A 17,535-nucleotide genomic window follows, 5' to 3' on the forward strand; every position below is an offset into this window, starting at 1 on the left:
TGCAATGGCCGCATCTGGTAGTGGTTTGGTAATATTGTGGTACATAAATGTCCTGTGGCAGGAAGCATTCCTTGGTACGGTGGAAACCAAAAGAATCTCATACTGCTGGGCTTTTATAATCATACAGTTTAATTCAGGACCACAGTTCAGTCAGTGTTGTTTACAGTTGCTGTCTCTCAACTACATGAAATGAATTAAACACAAACCATAATGTTCAAGGCAGAAGGCTTTGGTGAGAAATTCTAGTCAACCACACTGCGTCCTAGAATGACTAAACATCCATCTGTTATTTTTCCAGTGATTTATCCTATCTGCACTGTAACAATACAGCACCATAAGGCAGGGCGCACCGCCAGTGGGGAATCAGTCCACCAGGGGGCGCACATTATAAGGCACATAGGTGATCTTAAGGCAGAACTGTATGTACTTCGGGTGAGTGAGGGGGGGGGGGGGGAATGAACATGCAAAGTAACGGAGGATTGCAGACTGGTTTCACCCACAGCCCTGGGGTGTGAAGTGATGACAGTATGTGTTGAATTGTCACCCTCAGTTAATTGTAATGATTCAAACGGCAAGAGGGTGTTAACACCCAAGTGAAGAGTTAATACAAAACAAAAAAAGCCACACACACAGTGGTTTGTCTTTCAGCAAAAAGGGGGAGGGAAACAGCATGAAAAACAATGCAGTTATGGAAGAAATTTTGAGAAATGATTAGTATAAAAGGTCTAAAACGTCAAACGATAAAGAAATACATTCCTGCCATGAAATGAATCCAATGGATTTCCTGAGTTAAAACCACTTAAAAGATGAATATCCATCATCTTTCTGTGACTGCTTGGGTCTGCTCCGCTAAACTCGCTTATAATGTGCTCAACTTTTTGGTCAGAAAACTGAAAGCGAACAGAGGGATCGAAATGGAACTTTGGTAGCTAAAAAAAAAAAAAAAAAAAAAAAAGCACAAATCCTGTGGCGACCAAAGTTTCTGAGGGCCGACTTCAGTCGGCGAGATCGCGGGTACAGTGGCGCGCTGCTGTTAAATCACACTCTGTGCCACACTCACGAACCACATTGCACAGCATTTCACAGCACTGCTTTCGGGCTTAACTCTGAACTTGGTTTGCAAAAAATAAAAACCTAATTGAATTGACGGCAGTTGTGCTCTTCCCAGAAGCTAGACGCTAGTCACAAGCAGCCGCGCCGGCCAGCATCAGGCGGCTCATGCCTGCTGCCTCATCAGCTTCAGCATGTCGCCGAACATTTCCTGGGGGGCGTCCAGACCCCAGATGAAGTCCAGGTGCTCCCAGTGCTGGACTCGCTTCTGGTAAACGAGGTTGGGGATCTGAGGGAGTAGCAAGGCCACGTCTTTGGGATCGGCCAGCATGTCCTGGCCTCCGTACCACACTGCCGTGGGCACCGTCAAGTCCCGCACGTGGTACAGAGGTGGGGTCGTCTGCAAGGCAGGACGGAGACTCTTTAGAAAAGTAGTGGTGCACCAATGTTGAAAAATATTACAGATAACTGAGTAATATAGATGATAAACGGCTAACCTCTGAGCCACTTTCCTAGCAATTTAATAATGAATTATAAACATGCCTCAAGCTGGTACTGATAAGCGGTGAATGAGTGACAAAATCCCTCGTCCTCTACTTTAGAAAGTGGCTGATCGCCCAATGACATCATCCCCTTATTTTATTAGCTGTATCTTTAGTTCTTTTGCTGCCATCGGAACGATATTGATATCTTGAATTTCAATGATTATCAGCCAATACCGATAAGATATAGCGTACATCTCTGTATTAAATGGCTGAGACCCGGTTTCCAACCTGAGGCTACAATTATAAGCCCTTGGTGCTGATGTTGTTCTAATACCTACAAATTTATAGTCACTATAGACAGAAGCATCTTCCAATCAAATAGATTATGCAACAGTCCACAGCAGGTGAACTCGACCATATTAACAGGCTGAGAGGCTAAGTGCAGTGTATACTGGAAATTGGGGTTCCGGATCTGAGCCAGGAGGAATGAGGCCTGGTTTGAACAGGTAGAGGACTGGTTCAGTGACTCGGCCTGAGGAACAAGCTAAGGCCCGTTCACCAGAGCAGCTCAGGTTAAATGTCTTCTCACAACTGCGAACGGTATATAAACGAGTACAGGGTTTTAAAATTAGAAGCCGTTTTGCTTAAATGCACCTGCGAAATAGATACATCCCCTTAAGAGCACTATCAGAAGGATGACGGTGTCCCACTTAAACCTCCAATATGCAATAAGAGATCTCAGTGGTGTAAGGTGAAAATCGTAGACCCAGCCTGAGGAGACAGAGGCACCAGCATAATGATAGCGAGGTTTATTCCTTCCATCACTGTTCTGAATGCAGCACAGATAAAATGTTACATAGAAGCGAGACTATGAACAGCCTCATGCGAGCTTTACCTGATTGTAATGAGCCATATTTCCACATCTCCCATAATCATAGGCCATCAACTTCCCATGATGCGCAGCCTGGAGCAGGGAATTAAAAAAAAAAAAAAAAACATACATTATTGCTTCCTGTGATTGGCTCCCAAATCACTACAAAGGTTTTGATGCACAAATCCAGAATCTGGCCCCACCCACGCAATCTCTCACAGCAGATTGTTAAATATAGCTGATTCGGTTTCATTAGTGTTTGTATTTACAGAAATAATGGGAGGGGGGGGGGGGGGAATTAGCTCACTTAAAAGAATGATTTGTAATTTCAGTTTTCCAATAAACAGGCAGCTGTCGCATCACAAAGTAAAAGTGCATCAGTGATGACGGCTTTCTTCAGGGGTCGCGTGAAATAGGGGTCTGTCTCCCGCTTGCTTCACAGCCGTGACGGCTCACGTGAGGGGGAGAGGAGATCAAAGGCTCCCGTCTTGGGCTTTAGCGTGTGAGCGCTGAGGAGACGTGGCCCACAAGGCTGATTAATAAATTGGGCTGCAGCTGTGAACTTAATCCCAGCAATGTGCTCAGGAGGTGAACAGTTTGGGCTGCCTCATTACAGTGATGTCTTACTTTGTCTTAAATCATACATTGTCTACCATTTCTGTCTCCTACTAAAAAACCCCAATATTTTCCCCTCCACATACAGATGCTCCTCGTTTAACAAGGGTACGATTTACGATAGCGATGCTCATTCAGTAGTCAACTCTGATTTTTAATCTGTTCCCAGGCTAGTGTCTCGGATAGCGATATGCTGTACGATACTTTCTACTGATGCCGGCCGACGGCAGAATCCAGGAAGCCGCGCTTACAGTCTCTGTAGCGATCGCGAGCGTAAACATCCGTGTTTACTGACGCATCGAATTGTGTCTTTTTTCTGTGTTTAACCAAATAAACTTACTAATTTATTTACTTTTAAATTGCTGGTATTTAGTTGGTTATAATAATAATTAATTTATCATATTTGGTGACAGTAGGTATTTGATTATCATATTCGACAATATTTTCCACTTATGAGTACGATGGGTTCATTGGAACTTAACCCCATCATTGGTCGAGGGGCACCTGTACATATTAATTCTAGAACACATGCATAGTGGATTTGATTTAAAATGGCAGTGCTTAGGTCAATGATACATGCACACGTAGGTCCTATAACTGGCTTCCCTTCCACGCATCCATCCAATCAGGCGAGATTTTGGTTTCCAGTACCTGCGACCAGTGGACCATGTTCTGTACAGACGTCCCAGCTGGGCAGTGAGTGGTGTACACAGGGATACGGGTCTGGAGAGTGGGACAAAAGTGAAGATTAGTAGCTTAAGGCATAATTGATGTACTTTTAGCTAAACATTCTCACATAGGCATCTAACGACTACCATTTATAGGATAGAGAAAAAAATGGTGTCTGTCGTCAGTGTCCCCGCCCGATGAAAGACACAAAATCCTCGCAAGTACAGTCCAGATATGGAGACCAAATGGACAGTGCAATTAAGGAAAAATGCTGCCAACCATGAGGATTAATGATAGAAAGACGGGATGTACCATATTCAGGTTCTTCTCATCAAAACCACAAAGAACGAAGAAGATATTTCCACACAGGGCGGAAATGGGTTTCCGGCTACACAGCTTGGTGGCAAACCACTTGATAATCTCATTCTGTGGAAGAAAGTCCTTCCTTCCGAAAAAGTCCTGTGGATTAAGATGAGGGGTTTTAGATCACCAGTTCAACATAGGACCAAAAGTGAATAACTGTGTCATAGCATCTGCTCCTAGCATTTTAAACCATCACCTTTTGGATAGGGTTTTTTCTAAGTCCTACTCCATGTTATTCTAAATTAATGTATTGTCACAGATTAATTTCCAAACAGGAGAAGAGCCTGTGGCCAACATTCAAGCCAACAAACAGCTGGTGGCACTTACCCAAATAAGGAAATCGGGGAAAATGGACAACTTGACCATTGGGCTTTGTGCATATTTCACTGTGGCTACTGGGGCCAGAGCGAAGAACATCTTGATTCTGCTCGCTAGTTCAGGCATGGTGGAAAATGCAATGAAGGCTAGGAAAAAAAGAAAAGAATAGGGACACATTCAAACATGAATCCAAGAACAACATACAACATCTGTCACACATTAGCAATCTGGTACTGTCTTCTAGCAGTGTGTTGTCCAGGACGCAAAAAGATAATGGTCTGTGTTGGGTCTCTGGAAGTTCTTTGGCCCACTGATGAGCAAGAAGGCTAGAGCTGCTGGGATTATCATGTATCTAATTACTACATAGGTAAGTCTTACCAATGGTGGTACCCTGGGAATGACCCACATAGAAGATCTGCTCCTGGCCAGTGGTCTTTATGATGAAATTCACCACTGCTGGAAGGTCCTTCTTGGCCATCTCATCATAGCTAAAAAATGAAAAAACATGCACTTCCATTTAATCTCATCTATACATGTTTATACATTTCCATTTAGCTGATTTGTAATTTTAAAATCGAAGAGCAGGACTGCCAAAACTCATCTCAATCCATTTTTTGACGTTTTTGAGATGAGACTAGGCTTCTTTATCATACAGTTTTGGAAACGTCTAATTCAAATGATTGGGAACATCATTTAATCCAATGAAGAACCCCCCCCCCCATTTTGGAAATATGCTCTTCAATAATACCCCTACTCATAGCTGGTTATTTCACTAGAGCAGGTTAAGATTCTGCAGAAGGACCACACTACCTGAACTTCCAGTACTCGTCCTGGTCTGGGCTGAGTCTGATGTGGCTTCTGGACCAGGTGTTCCCACGACTGTTCCCGATCCACACGTCATAACCAGCGTCGGCGAGGAAGAAGCCCAGGCTGTTATTGGGCAGACTGGTCACCCAGTTACTTCCAGCTGCCAGCAGCCCATGCTGTAGGAACACCACTGGGCGAGGGCCTGCCAAACAACAAGGATCCCGTCAATGCCCTATGCCAGGGTTCTTCAAATCTGGACCTCGATTCCAAATCCAGGCCTTGTTCTCAGTTCTTCCAGGTAGGTAGTTTAATAATTACTGATTCTGATTGGTCAGAGGCTTCACACCTGGCTCACAGGTAAAGGAAGGCTGGAAAACCATCAGTGCTCGGACCTCGAGGACCGTGATTTGAATAATAGGGCCCTACGCCTAAGGCCAACCCATCCATGAACCCATCTGCCATACTGTTTGACTATCTGTTAAATCAATTAAAAAAAAAATTAAAAAAGGTTCCCAATTACATCTTCAACTTGGGTAAACTGCACTGTGCTCCACCACTACTGAGAAGCCCATAAGAAAGAAAAAAACTTCACCATGCTTTGTGAGAGCTTTTTTGAAAATTGCAAATTAGACTGAATTAATACCACCAGGGGGAGCACATTTACTGTGTGATGGCAACCGCAAGCTAGCAATCCTCCAGAGAGCTCCTCACTCTTTCGTTTTCTTTTTTTGGGACCCTTATCGCTGAGATCTGTCAGAAACAGGATGCGTTGGTCTTTTCAGTAGTACAAACAGTCCCATAGCTGATAGGATTGTTTTACTTCATACCAGCCATTCTTCCACAAGCGCCCCCCTCCCCCGAAACACGCATACACGCCACAGCCACTCAAACCCTACCTTGCAGAACGAGAAAAGCGAGACAGATTTTACACTTTATGTAACCGCTGGGGGAGTCAATCGTTCACTCCGTTGCAGAATGAATCACAAGTTCGTGTTGAGACATAATGGGTTTGAGGCCGTGACCCTCCCCCAGAAAGTCATACCCCCCCATTTAGGCTGCCTGTCAGTGCGATGATGGTTTGCAGGATGCTGCCCACAAAATTGACATCTCCACATTGACCAGTAAAACCCCATCAAAATCTCACTGGACAGAGCACAAGCTTGACTGGATAAGCAGTTCATAAAAAAAAAAATGGAAATGGAGGGAGGATTGACACAGAAGTCTTCCTTTACATGTGGAAATTAAGACAGTTACGCATAAAACAGGATTAGACTGTACGAAGACGGTGCCATGGCCACTCGCTGCATAGTTTCACATTTCGACGCAGCACCGAGAGCGGTGGGAATGGGAGGCGTGGAGACACATGGCCGCAAGTCAGAGCACTTCCCCTGCAGATCCGCGGAAATCGATAGCGAACATCTGTAGCAAAAGTTATGGAGTCCTTTGCTAGTCTGAGAAACCTCGGAATCAATCCCCCACAATTTAAGGGGGGGGGGGGGGATTAAAATGGGGCATGGCAGAATGAGATGCTGTTCCAGTGCCAAGTTCATTGCACGGAGGGGACTCACCAAGGAACGTAACACAGACACACACACGCACACACGTATGACACCAAGTGAGGCACTCAGCTTGAGAGGCGTTTACTTATTTATAGGAAATATGAATATATCATGGAGGTTTACTCGTCGCTTACATGGACTGTCCTGGGACACCCGACAACAGCACTGGAGGGGGGGGGGGCAAAACCTTACAGCCTGATGTGGTGTTTCTAAAGACAACCTAATCTCAGCATTCTCAGTATCCACTCGAAGCTCGATTTACATTTTGAGCAAACGCGTTGTTTAAAGCTCAGTAAGGTCAGCTGAAGTGCACAGCATTCATCTCCTCATTAATTTAATGAGATGTGGGGGGGGGGGAGGAAAAAAAAATTAAAAATAAAAACGAAAACAGCATAAGGCCAACATTAGCCAGAGGGCTGTGAATCCACCTACACAGTGATTTGTATCGACAGAATGTATACATATTCAGCATTACACTAAGCGTTACAGTGGGGGGGGGGGATTTACAGACACCAAATTTGTTTTGCTCTGTACGGGTTGTGCCGACGGGATTATGTGTGCTCTGGAAATCACACCACACCGCTCATCAATGAGACATGGGGGGGCAGCGAGAGCGAGGAAACCGCACACCGGTAGACCAGAGCCAACGAAGGGAGCCCGTACGTCCCGGGGCAGGAATACCAGCGCCCCCCCCCTCACGGGGAGGCCGGCCACACATTTGCAGACAGCAGCTCAGGGCAATTCTACGATTTTAATTTTTATTTAAAAATTTTTATATTTTTTTTTAAGGTGGGAGGGGCATAAGAGAGACCGTAATTCACGGTCACGAGTGGCCAAACTTATTAGCCAACGACGGTCAGCTCAGTTGGTGACAGGGGAAGGGGTCCTGAGCAGGCCAATCAGATTTCAGCTGCCCCTGAGGCCCCGCCCCTCTCTGTCAGACCTTCATCTACATCTCAGGACCTCCCTCTCTGTGGCGAGAACAGTGATTAATGTGCCATTAGGACGGCGGGGGCTCGTGGGCGGGCTCCTTATGGTGTGACAGAATGCTGCCTTCGCCTCCACACCCTATTTGTACAAACAGTATTCTTTCAGAAGGGATGGCTGAGGAGGGGCAGGCTGATTGTGATTGGGGAGTTTGGGGGGGGGGGGGGGGAGGGGGGGGTGGCACTCAGGCTGCTGCAACAAACTGGACAGGCCGCTTTTCGCCACATGGGTGGGGCTCATTAAGAAGAGTTAAATAATTACAGCCCGTATCTGGTAAAAGTTTCTCTGTTGGCCCACCTAAAAGGAAGAAAAAAACAAACAAAGGCAGTTTTGTTTAATATTTCACTGCTCCTTTTCTCTCTTTGTAAATGCCTGTGAGCTATAGCCTACGGTGCTAGAATAACACACTAATAAATTCATCAGTTCTCAACTCTTAAAACTAGCGGCAGGTCGCATTTGGAGGACCGGACACCTCCAGCACATGTTATTTTTCCTGTGCGGACTGCGGTTCAGGCTGTACCTTTCTCCACACTTCCTCTTATTCAAAAGGCCGTCGCTAAAACGAACACAATGCGCCCTATCTAAATACTCAAAGGCGAGGCCTTAACACAGGCTGCATTATTTACGGCAACAGGTGGATGGAACGATGCCCTGTTTTGAGCTGTTCCCTTTGGGAGGTTCACACACCGGGCCCTCGCTCACCAGCTGTAAATATTTCATTCGACAGACGGAGGAGGATGCCACGATGCCAGACAGAAGTGCAGGCCCTGACCGGCGAGGTAAGGCATGCTATTGACTTGCTTTAATAGATTCAAACTAAAGCCTCAGCCGGCGCCGTCTCAATCCCGGCCAGATGACGTCAGCTATCGTTTGCCGGCCACAGCTGAGCCAGGGACAGACACAGCAAATTTCCAGACTACAATAATAATTTAAAAAAAATCCTACTTTAAGCTTAAAGTTTAGACAGTAAGGCTGGGGACGCACTCCAAGGATGAAACCTGTGCCATTCGAACCAACCAAGGGACTCAAACCAACAACCTTCAGGCCTGTAACCACTTAAACCAAAATACTGTGGGCTGTTCAGTTGCTTCCAAGACACTATCTGGACCGTTTCTTTCACTTTAACAGAAGGGACAGTCGAATCCTCACAGAAATTCAGACAGAACTCAAGTAATGTCTTCTGCTGCAGATATGACTAAAAATGTATCCCACGCTATAGACCGGGGAGAGGGGGGGGCAATCTTATCCGCAAAGGGCCAGTGTGTATGCAGGTTTTTGGGGTAACCTTTAGGTCAGCTGTTGAAACTCATATGTGAGGACTCTTCAACCAACCAGTCCTCTAATTAGTAATATAATTAGGGGATTGCAGCAAAAAACAAAATAAATAGCAGCCCTTTCTGGATAAGGCTGCCCACCCCTGCTATAGCCTGTACATAATTGTGTATCGTACTGAACAGAACATAAAGATGTCAATGAACGTTTAAAATGTCAATTATTAATAATTTTCTTCCATTTCATAAATAGCAGCAGAACGGCTTTGTTGTCATTTACTTTGAAAGTACAGAAACGTTCACAGGGTGATGGGAAGCATCCTTTAGCTGTATATACTGTTGACACCGAAACCAAGTTCACATACCACTCATTCTGTCCATTCTGTAACACTGTCACCTCTTAGTGAATTTTCCACATAATCGTGCCTGGTTTTGTGCTCTTACCATCCATTTGTATTTACATTCATGTGTGTAACATATGCTTTTATCTAAAGCATCCAATTGAACATACAAATCGAGACTGGGATTCGAACCGGCGACCTTCCGGTCACAGCCATAGAATTGTTACCCACCGAGCCATTACAGTACAGTATCGCCAAAGTCATAAAAACAAATCATTTCAAAAAGAATTAATTCTTTTTTCAAGTGATTGGTTGTGAGCACAAGTCACGATTGACGGCTCGGAAAGGGAAAGGGAACGTACCACGTGATCACCGCAAGGCAGCAGTACTCGTAACGTGCATGACTCATGCAAAATTTTCATAACTCCTTTTCCATAACTCGCTTTTACTACTAACCTTTTAGTTAGCAAGTCCCACATTATGTAAGTCACATATTATGTAACCAGAGGTATGCCTGTGTATAAATATACATGTATATTTTGGGAAACGACTCTTTTCTATGTTGAACACAACATATTAAGCCTCATGTCACATGAGACCTTTATATTGAAGCCTTTTATCACAGATTTTAAGCCATTTTGGGGGGGGGGACGACAGCTCAATGACTCACAGATGATGAGTAATTAAGTCTCAAAATGTACAAAAGATTAAGATGAGGAGCGAGAAAAATTAGCCAAAGGGCTGGGTGATGCAAGGGAAGCGTTTCCCAAAATAAAACTTTTAAAGGACACAGCCTCTTTTCAGGTCAGCAAGTCTGGCAGAGACAGGGAAACCAGACAGTGGAACGACCAAAGCTCAGCCTCACCTGTACAGTACAGTTTCCCTACTAATGGTACCACCTTAAAAATACACCGTATACGAGCTATACATGGTACTGTATGTGTTATTGTATGTGTTATTGTAATTTACTGCGTAAATTTAATACACGTGATGTGTGTAGTACCCTGACCTAAGGGAAAGAATGATGTTTGGCATCTGCCACACACCTAGAATATGAAGAAATGACAAAGAATCTTGAAGGTGAGGCCTATACCATGTCCTACTACACCATGACTACTAATGACTACTAGGGTACATGCTGGCCCTAACCCAGTACAACTGGCAAAGACTTTTTAAAGGCAATTTTTGAAATAGGCAATATAGAAGATCAGCAGTAATCTGGCGGACGTGCGGCTAGCTCCTTACCTTCCACCGGCTTGCTCTTCACACCATGGGGGATCCTGTTGACGCTCAGGATGTAGCCGTCTTCGGTGATCACCTTGTGCTCTTCTGCTGGGTAGCCCCAAAACGATATGAGCTCACTCTGCGGGGTAGGGGGGTGGGGGGGGGGGGGGGGTTGGAGACAGGAAATGCTGCCATGATCCATCTGAGGATTGAGCCGAGTGACGCTGCTGGCAAAATGAGGATGGGGATCCGTTTTCCCGCCACCCAACCAGCTCCAGCACACTGACCGAGAGACCCAATCATCTGAGGAAATACAGCGGCAGGTAGAAGTCGATCCCAGCCAATCGGGTTCAAGGTAAATCCCAAGGGGCAGAAAAGCACAAATATCGAAGGGGCTTATCATTAGGACATATCCTACATCTATGTTCATGGCTTCAGTTGAGTGTTATTTCTACATCTGCTCGTGTTCTTCTAACGTAAAAGGCAATCATCAACACCATCCACCTGAATGACAAGCAGGAATACAGCTAATGTCATAAACACATATACCCAAAAACAACTAGCGTTGCTTCTGCCAATGTTCACCCACAAAATCATTAACAGCTTGCCGTTTCTAGAATCCAATTCCTTCAGAGCGTACAGTCGCACCGCTCCAGTCCCAGATATGATATAAATTCTAATCAGAAACTTCAAAGGAAACGCGTGAGCTTGTTGGATCCAGGACTGCCGTTGCAATCTATCCATGCATAATTAAAGGCGCCGCGAACTCCCAACTCCCCGCGGGTCTCCGCTGGTTCGTTTTACTCTCGGCCACTTAAGGATAAGCCCAATGCTGGTTTCTCAGTCTCATCTGAATGGCCGAGGGAAGACTCGAATACATTAATGTTACACAACCTCACTGTGAGGATCTCGGCGGACCTGCATGGAGCAGAATTCACAGTTCGGAGACAGATAAGCAATCCTTGTATATATGCATGCAAATTAGAAGAGTGTTTTTTTTTTTCGTGACATTGTTCAATCTATTATTTATCAGCGGATTATTCAAGATTTTTGGGAGGAAGGGAAAATTAAACAGTAAGAGAAACAATGCCAGATGGAGGCAGAGACAAAATCGCGATAAGAAATGGCCCAATAGCTCACAGGAACCTTGCAGTAGACCGACATTATCGTTCGTGCCTCCCCCAAAAATCGGCATGTGAAAACATTCACACCCTTTGTACGCAAATGTGTTGGAATTAGAACAGTCAGATAATAAAATGAAAGAATAAAACATACTAACATTAGATAACATCTATAAAACCCATAACCCATTAAATAAATAGTTACTTTGTAAAAATCAAGCAATTTAATATGCATTGCTTTAAAAATGCTTTCAGATTGAAACAGGCCTCACAAAATTCAAGTTATTTCCTTATTGGGTTAATTATTAAACTTTTTCTTCTTCCAATAGTCATGCAGTTCATTTCCTCACCCTATGGTGTGTCATAAGATAGAGGACAAAGAGTGAGATGTGGGCCAGAAAAGCAGAACTGCCCACGCAGACTCATGTTCCAAATGCCGTCCCAATTACAAAACCCTACAGCACAGGCCCAGGGTTGAAGTAAGCAGGGGATTAATCAGGAATCACCTATCAAAGATGGAGTCAATTTGAAAAAGAAGGGCAGCACACATTCAATAGTAGGGGTATACATCTATTGTAAGCTCCGCCTCCATTCAATTTGATTTTGCAAGGCAGAGATTCGATATCTGGCGAAACGTTGCTGCGATGCAATTTGATTCAGTTACATATATATGATCAATATTTTCAATACGGTGAAACATACTGTAAGCTGATTTTAGCGGAATGTATTTGAATTTAAAAAGATATAATGATAAACGTTTACGTTTTTACTTGAACAGAATGTTGGAAAAAAAACTATACGTCACAAAAAATATTATTATATTATATTCCACCTTGTATTTTAACAAAAAAAAATATTTGTGGATTGGCATCTCTTACTCTCTCAAAACGTAGGAACATATAGGTGCACTGAACTACATAAAACATAGGCTCACTATAATGTAATGCTCTGTACTGAGTCTCTAGACAGCTTTGTGTGATTTTCACAGATTTTTTTTTCTTTCTAGATAGCGTTTTGGCATGTCGCTATGGTTTAATGATATGAATCGATATTTGTTAATTGAATATATATTGTGGCCTTAACAACTGATGTATCAATTAGAATCAATGAATTGTTATACCTATCGACAGTGTCTGCTCATAAAATTCTCATTCCTGCAGTCTGACTACCACTTTCTAACCTTACTTACAATGTTCATGTTGACTTCTGGGTCCACGGTGTTTTTCAATAATGTCGGCTTACACTGGACTGCCCCTTGTATGAGAAGAGCCGCGAATGGCAGGAACCAGGCCATCTCAGCACTGCAAGGCATCAGAAACAACATTACTGCGATTCCTGCAAAAGCAGTTCCATTGCAAACAGGAGCAAATAAAAATCCACCCATCCATTCGTGCGAACGTGAACAGACCCTGATGTGAGGCGACAGAGAACCTTGAGGCATTCCCAGGATACTATGATGTGCATTTTATTGACTATTTACATTTCACTGGCAAAGTAATGTGCAGAAGCAACTATAAACTTACCTGTAATAAGCACATTAAACCAGAGATAATACAGAAATGTAAACTAGTTAATACAGCAGTAGGAATACGGTCAGCCATAATTATCAAAAATTAAATTTTCAGCTAAATTGTTCATTGAAATAGCACGATCTAAATAATTTCCGAAGGTAAAGCTGAATCATTGGTAATATGACATAATTGATTATCTTCAGTCAAAATATACAGTGGTCACATAAAAGTTCAATAGTTCATATTTAAAAAGCAATATACAAACATACGTTTACATATGTTAATTCAACGTTGCGATACACAACAGACTGTTCGTAATAGAAAGATTACAAAACTAATAATTATTTCAGGTACTTCAAATTCAACCATCATCGTACAAGTTACTAACCATTCTGTCGGAATTCTATGGCAGTTAATTAAATTGTTTTTTATTAATTACCCATTAGTACAAGCCGCTCGTTACTAGGGAGGCCAAAGTAAACACTCTCACTACACAGAAATAGGCTAGTAATTATAATAACAGACGTAACATCTTGGGAAGAAAGTAAAGTCGGGTTCTGGTACCTTTGATGCAGAAGTAATTAAAATAAACACATAAACATGCACGTATTACCTAAAAAATAAAAAATAATAAGCAAAGTCGGAAACAGTTTTTCGGCATGACAACCACAGCCGCCCTAGTTTGCTGGTCCGACTTTCATTTATCGCCCAGCCACAGGAACAAGTCGGGTGACGTAATGTGTCACGTGACGCGGAGGGGCCCCGCCCACCCGCCGGCGCGTGGTCGCCGTGTGCTGGCCTTCTGTAACCGGGAGCAGCAGAGCGTCAGCGGAGTGATGTGCGTTTGTTAGGGAAGAATACAAAAGATCCAGATCGCTTGTTACTCTCTAGACGTGCTGCAGAATACAAGTCGTAGAAACGATCACATTGTGAAGTATTCACTTGTCGTAATCAAAAGTCTAATACTAAACTTGACAATTTAAATACACGGTGTCAGAATGGAATGCAATTAAACAGTTACAATCAAGTTTAAATTAGCATTAAGATGGGCAATTCAGCTAACCTGGAAATTTGATTTAACATATTGCTAGACTTTAGAGATTAAATTGACACTTGACAGCCACTGGTCTAATTTCTTTAAACACAGGAATGTTTTTTTGTTGGCCAACAATAAGAATACTGTTCTGTAAGAAAATTAGGTCAAAGTTCCTTTTCAGCCGCTCCGAAGCCGGCATTGTCTATCACAGTTTTATTATTAATAAAACTTACATTGTTTCCAACTACAGACATGTCAAGAGTGCTTGTAGTCGGCGCAGGTCTCACGGGCAGTTTGTGTGCTTGTCTTTTGCGAAGAGAAATGCTAAGTAAAGTGCAAATTACTGTCTGGGAAAAATGTCACGGAGCAGGTCAGTTTAAGAGCTGGTTGGTTATATTATAGCTCTGTGCTGCTCGTGATCTTTATGTAAGTTTCACAAGCTTATTTTTTTCACATCCAGCATATCATTTCTCAGATCTACCGTTTCACGTTGCAAAGATCTGTAAGTACTTGAGGGAAAATCATATTAAATTTACCCGAGCTGTGTCGTGTTCACTCGCACCTGTTTAATAAAGCCACACCATACTGCAATTACTCTGATATTTTTGACAAAGATTTCTCTCATGCTATAGTTATGATGATATGGTCTTGCATAATTAACCTTTGTGAGAATGTTATCTATATTTTCTATTTGTAAGATAACCAATTTATTCAGAATTTTGTGTCAAATAATAACATCTGGTAGGTGTGAATTGCAAGTTAGACTTGGTGCTTTTCTGAAGGAAAAAAACAGACAGTTAAGATATCCACCATACCGTTAAATGATATGCAACTATCAGATAAACGCATCTTTTATTAATTTATGCAGTTCGTTCATACATCGAAGGATTATACATCTCGCCTAGAGCCTGGCTCTGAAGGAGGTGATATTCTTATTACAGGAGGAAGGATGTGTACCAGTACCAGCCCTGCCGACCCCAACTGCACAGCTGATCTTGGAGCGCAGTACGTAACAGCCACGCCATATCACATCGAAACACATGGAAGGTATTTAACTAAAGAATATATCTTACTTAAATCAAATGTTCAGGGACCATGGCAAATGTTCTGGTTCGTCATAACTGGGATCTGTTTATATAAAACACAGTGTTGGGGAGGTTACTCACAAAGGTAATCCGTTACAGACAGTTCAGGTCCAGAAAGTAGAAATCCAGACCAAGGTTTTGTTTCAACCAACCAGTATCTGCAATCCTACGAAGGTAAAGGCCAGATTGTGTAATGGCTACGCAGTGCTCTCTCACTGGCTGTTTAGGTCATGTAACCTAAAAGCATTTTATTTTGTGTGTGTTGCTGACAGGCACCGTGAAATCGTCTATTACCATGTGCCTCTTCAGAGCCCAGAATATGCTGCTGAGAGTACCACTTTAGTCTATAAAGAGTGTCCAAACGTAATCTGTACTTTTTACTTATATTTTATTAAGGTTTTTGGCAAGGAGCCAAAGGTGTCCGACTGTGAGTGCTGGCTTTTGTGTTGGGTTAATTGTTCTATTACTTAATTATATGAACTATTTATGCAAACAGTTTTCTGTTTCCCCCAAAATACAGCCCTGAATAGAGTTTTTTCCCCCAATTACAGGATAGAATAGATGTAATTCCAGATGTGTAGCATAAAAATCATGCATATCACTGTGATGGAGCTCATTAAATGGTTGGGGCTCGAGGTTGGTGTAAAAGCCTGCCTGTACACAGCCCTTCAGGAACTGAGTTTGACACCACTGCCTTAAGCTGTCTTCAGCTTCTGGTTCTGTTTCAGCACCATATTTCCTCAGTTTGACAATAACTGGAGTCATATGGAGAATGAGAATCTCCCCCCCCCACACACACACACCCGAGAAGAACATATGCCTTCAACTTGCTGGAGTTTAGCATTTTACAAAGTAATGGACGAAAGTAATTTCAGAGGCCGCGAAATGCTTCGTGCCTGCATTGTATTTGTATTGTAACTAGGTCAGCATGGCTTGTATTAAACCGGAATCCCAAAGGTAAATCAGTGCTCTTTTTTTTGTGTGAATGTGACCACATATGTGCCCCAGCTCCAAACTCTTCTTTGCCTGACTTTCTATTTTAGTTATAAATGATCTGTATAAAGTGTGAGTTTTAACAGAAAAAGCAAAAAAAAGGGGGAAGCATTTCTATATAAAGTTAGTTGCAAAATTCAGGCAATATAATATAGTGGAAAGAGGAAGATCAGGAAAAATGCTATTTCATTTCCTATTATTAGATGTTATGGACTAAAATGTTTTATCTGCCCAAAATGTGAACTTTGGAATATATTTGTTGGATGTAACATTTTGGAAGATGTTTTTCTGGAAGAAGCAAAGTTTTTCCATGTCAGAGTCTGCCAAGTTATACTGTAGATTTCATAAAAAGGAGGACAGTCTTACTACATTAACAACCTTATTAATCTTTTTTTTTTTAAACTTAATGTGCAAAAATAACCTCTTAGAGATTAGGCATATAGCATGCAGTCTATCTGATTTTCACTCATATGGTAACATTAATTTCCGAGTGCCGGAACCAGAATTTCAGCATTGCGGAACATGTCCTATTTAATTTATGTTCCTCAGTTTGTGGGCAAAACATCAAATAGTTTTAATGACGGCGATCATGGTTGTAGTATATTACCCCAGTTACCGCAGTATCTCCCAAGAATTTCCCTTTCATTTTTCTTTCTGTACTTCTCTGGGAATCGTGGAGTATCAAAGCGGTTTATCTGAGTCTTCATCTCCTCTCTAGCTGAACAAGGGGTCATGTGACACGTTAGCATTAACGTCCTCGCATGAAGTTGGCCTTGGATTCCTTCGTGTTGTTCATTTCATCCTCTTGCATTGGGAGATGTGTGTGTGTGTGTTTCCCCATCCCTAATCTTTAATGGGAGATTAAGATGGGTGTCTTTCATCACTAGTGGCCATTTCTAGGGGATTAGCTGAACATTTTGGGCCCCATGACAAAACATCCCGGGCCCCCCCCCCCCCATACATTATGTAATTTTACATATTCATGGGCCCCTGTAAAATGCTGGGCCCCCTGAATCTGTCAGGTTATCCATGCCCCTCCAAAACCCCTGGCCATTTCATTTGTCTTCACCCCCCCCCTTTGACCTTTAGCCGAATCCCAAGTCGGCCATGTCCCTCTGTGAGGGCCCATCCTCCCCGGCCGCAGAAGCTTGGGGTTGGGGCACGGGTGGGCAGGAACAGGCCATCTTCTGAGTGGCGCCGAGTGCTTTTTTAGCGGCAGAGATTATGGG

At 43.0% G+C, this 17,535-nt stretch overlaps 2 protein-coding genes across 6 annotated transcripts in view; one reads left to right on the top strand and one right to left on the bottom strand.

Moving 5' to 3' along the window:
- Window positions 1-111: 111 nt before the first annotated feature.
- On the bottom strand, window positions 112-13,921 carry lipf (lipase, gastric). 2 transcript variants are annotated; one of them, XM_023830915.2, is made up of 10 exons: window positions 13,757-13,921; window positions 12,871-12,982; window positions 10,582-10,699; window positions 5,182-5,380; window positions 4,750-4,859; window positions 4,381-4,517; window positions 4,003-4,149; window positions 3,673-3,744; window positions 2,431-2,499; window positions 112-1,450 (listed from the first exon to the last, which is right to left on the bottom strand). In XM_023830915.2, exons 2-10 carry the CDS (start codon window positions 12,973-12,975, stop codon window positions 1,217-1,219), a joined length of 1,191 nt encoding a protein of 396 aa, XP_023686683.1. In that variant the 5' UTR covers window positions 12,976-12,982; window positions 13,757-13,921; the 3' UTR covers window positions 112-1,216. The 2 variants fall into 2 exon arrangements, with proteins under 2 accessions (XP_023686683.1, XP_023686684.1); XM_023830916.2 differs by lacking the exon at window positions 13,757-13,921 and adding an exon at window positions 13,581-13,716.
- Window positions 13,922-14,338: 417 nt separating this feature from the next.
- rnls (renalase, FAD-dependent amine oxidase) overlaps window positions 14,339-17,535 on the top strand; it is a 33,207-nt gene continuing 30,010 nt past the window's right edge. The window contains exons 1-3 of one of the 4 annotated variants that reach the window (XM_023831035.2): window positions 14,470-14,598; window positions 14,689-14,730; window positions 15,170-15,275. In XM_023831035.2, the coding sequence (XP_023686803.2) occupies window positions 15,178-15,275 (98 nt within the window). In that variant the 5' untranslated portion in view covers window positions 14,470-14,598; window positions 14,689-14,730; window positions 15,170-15,177. Of the gene's footprint in view, window positions 14,599-14,688; window positions 14,731-15,169; window positions 15,276-17,535 lie in introns of all 4 variants that reach the window. The other 3 variants (XM_023831036.2, XM_023831034.2, XM_023831032.2) reach the window with 3 other exon arrangements.

Source organism: Paramormyrops kingsleyae, chromosome 20 (genome assembly GCF_048594095.1).
Source record: "Paramormyrops kingsleyae isolate MSU_618 chromosome 20, PKINGS_0.4, whole genome shotgun sequence".
Lineage (NCBI taxonomy): Eukaryota > Metazoa > Chordata > Actinopteri > Osteoglossiformes > Mormyridae > Paramormyrops > Paramormyrops kingsleyae.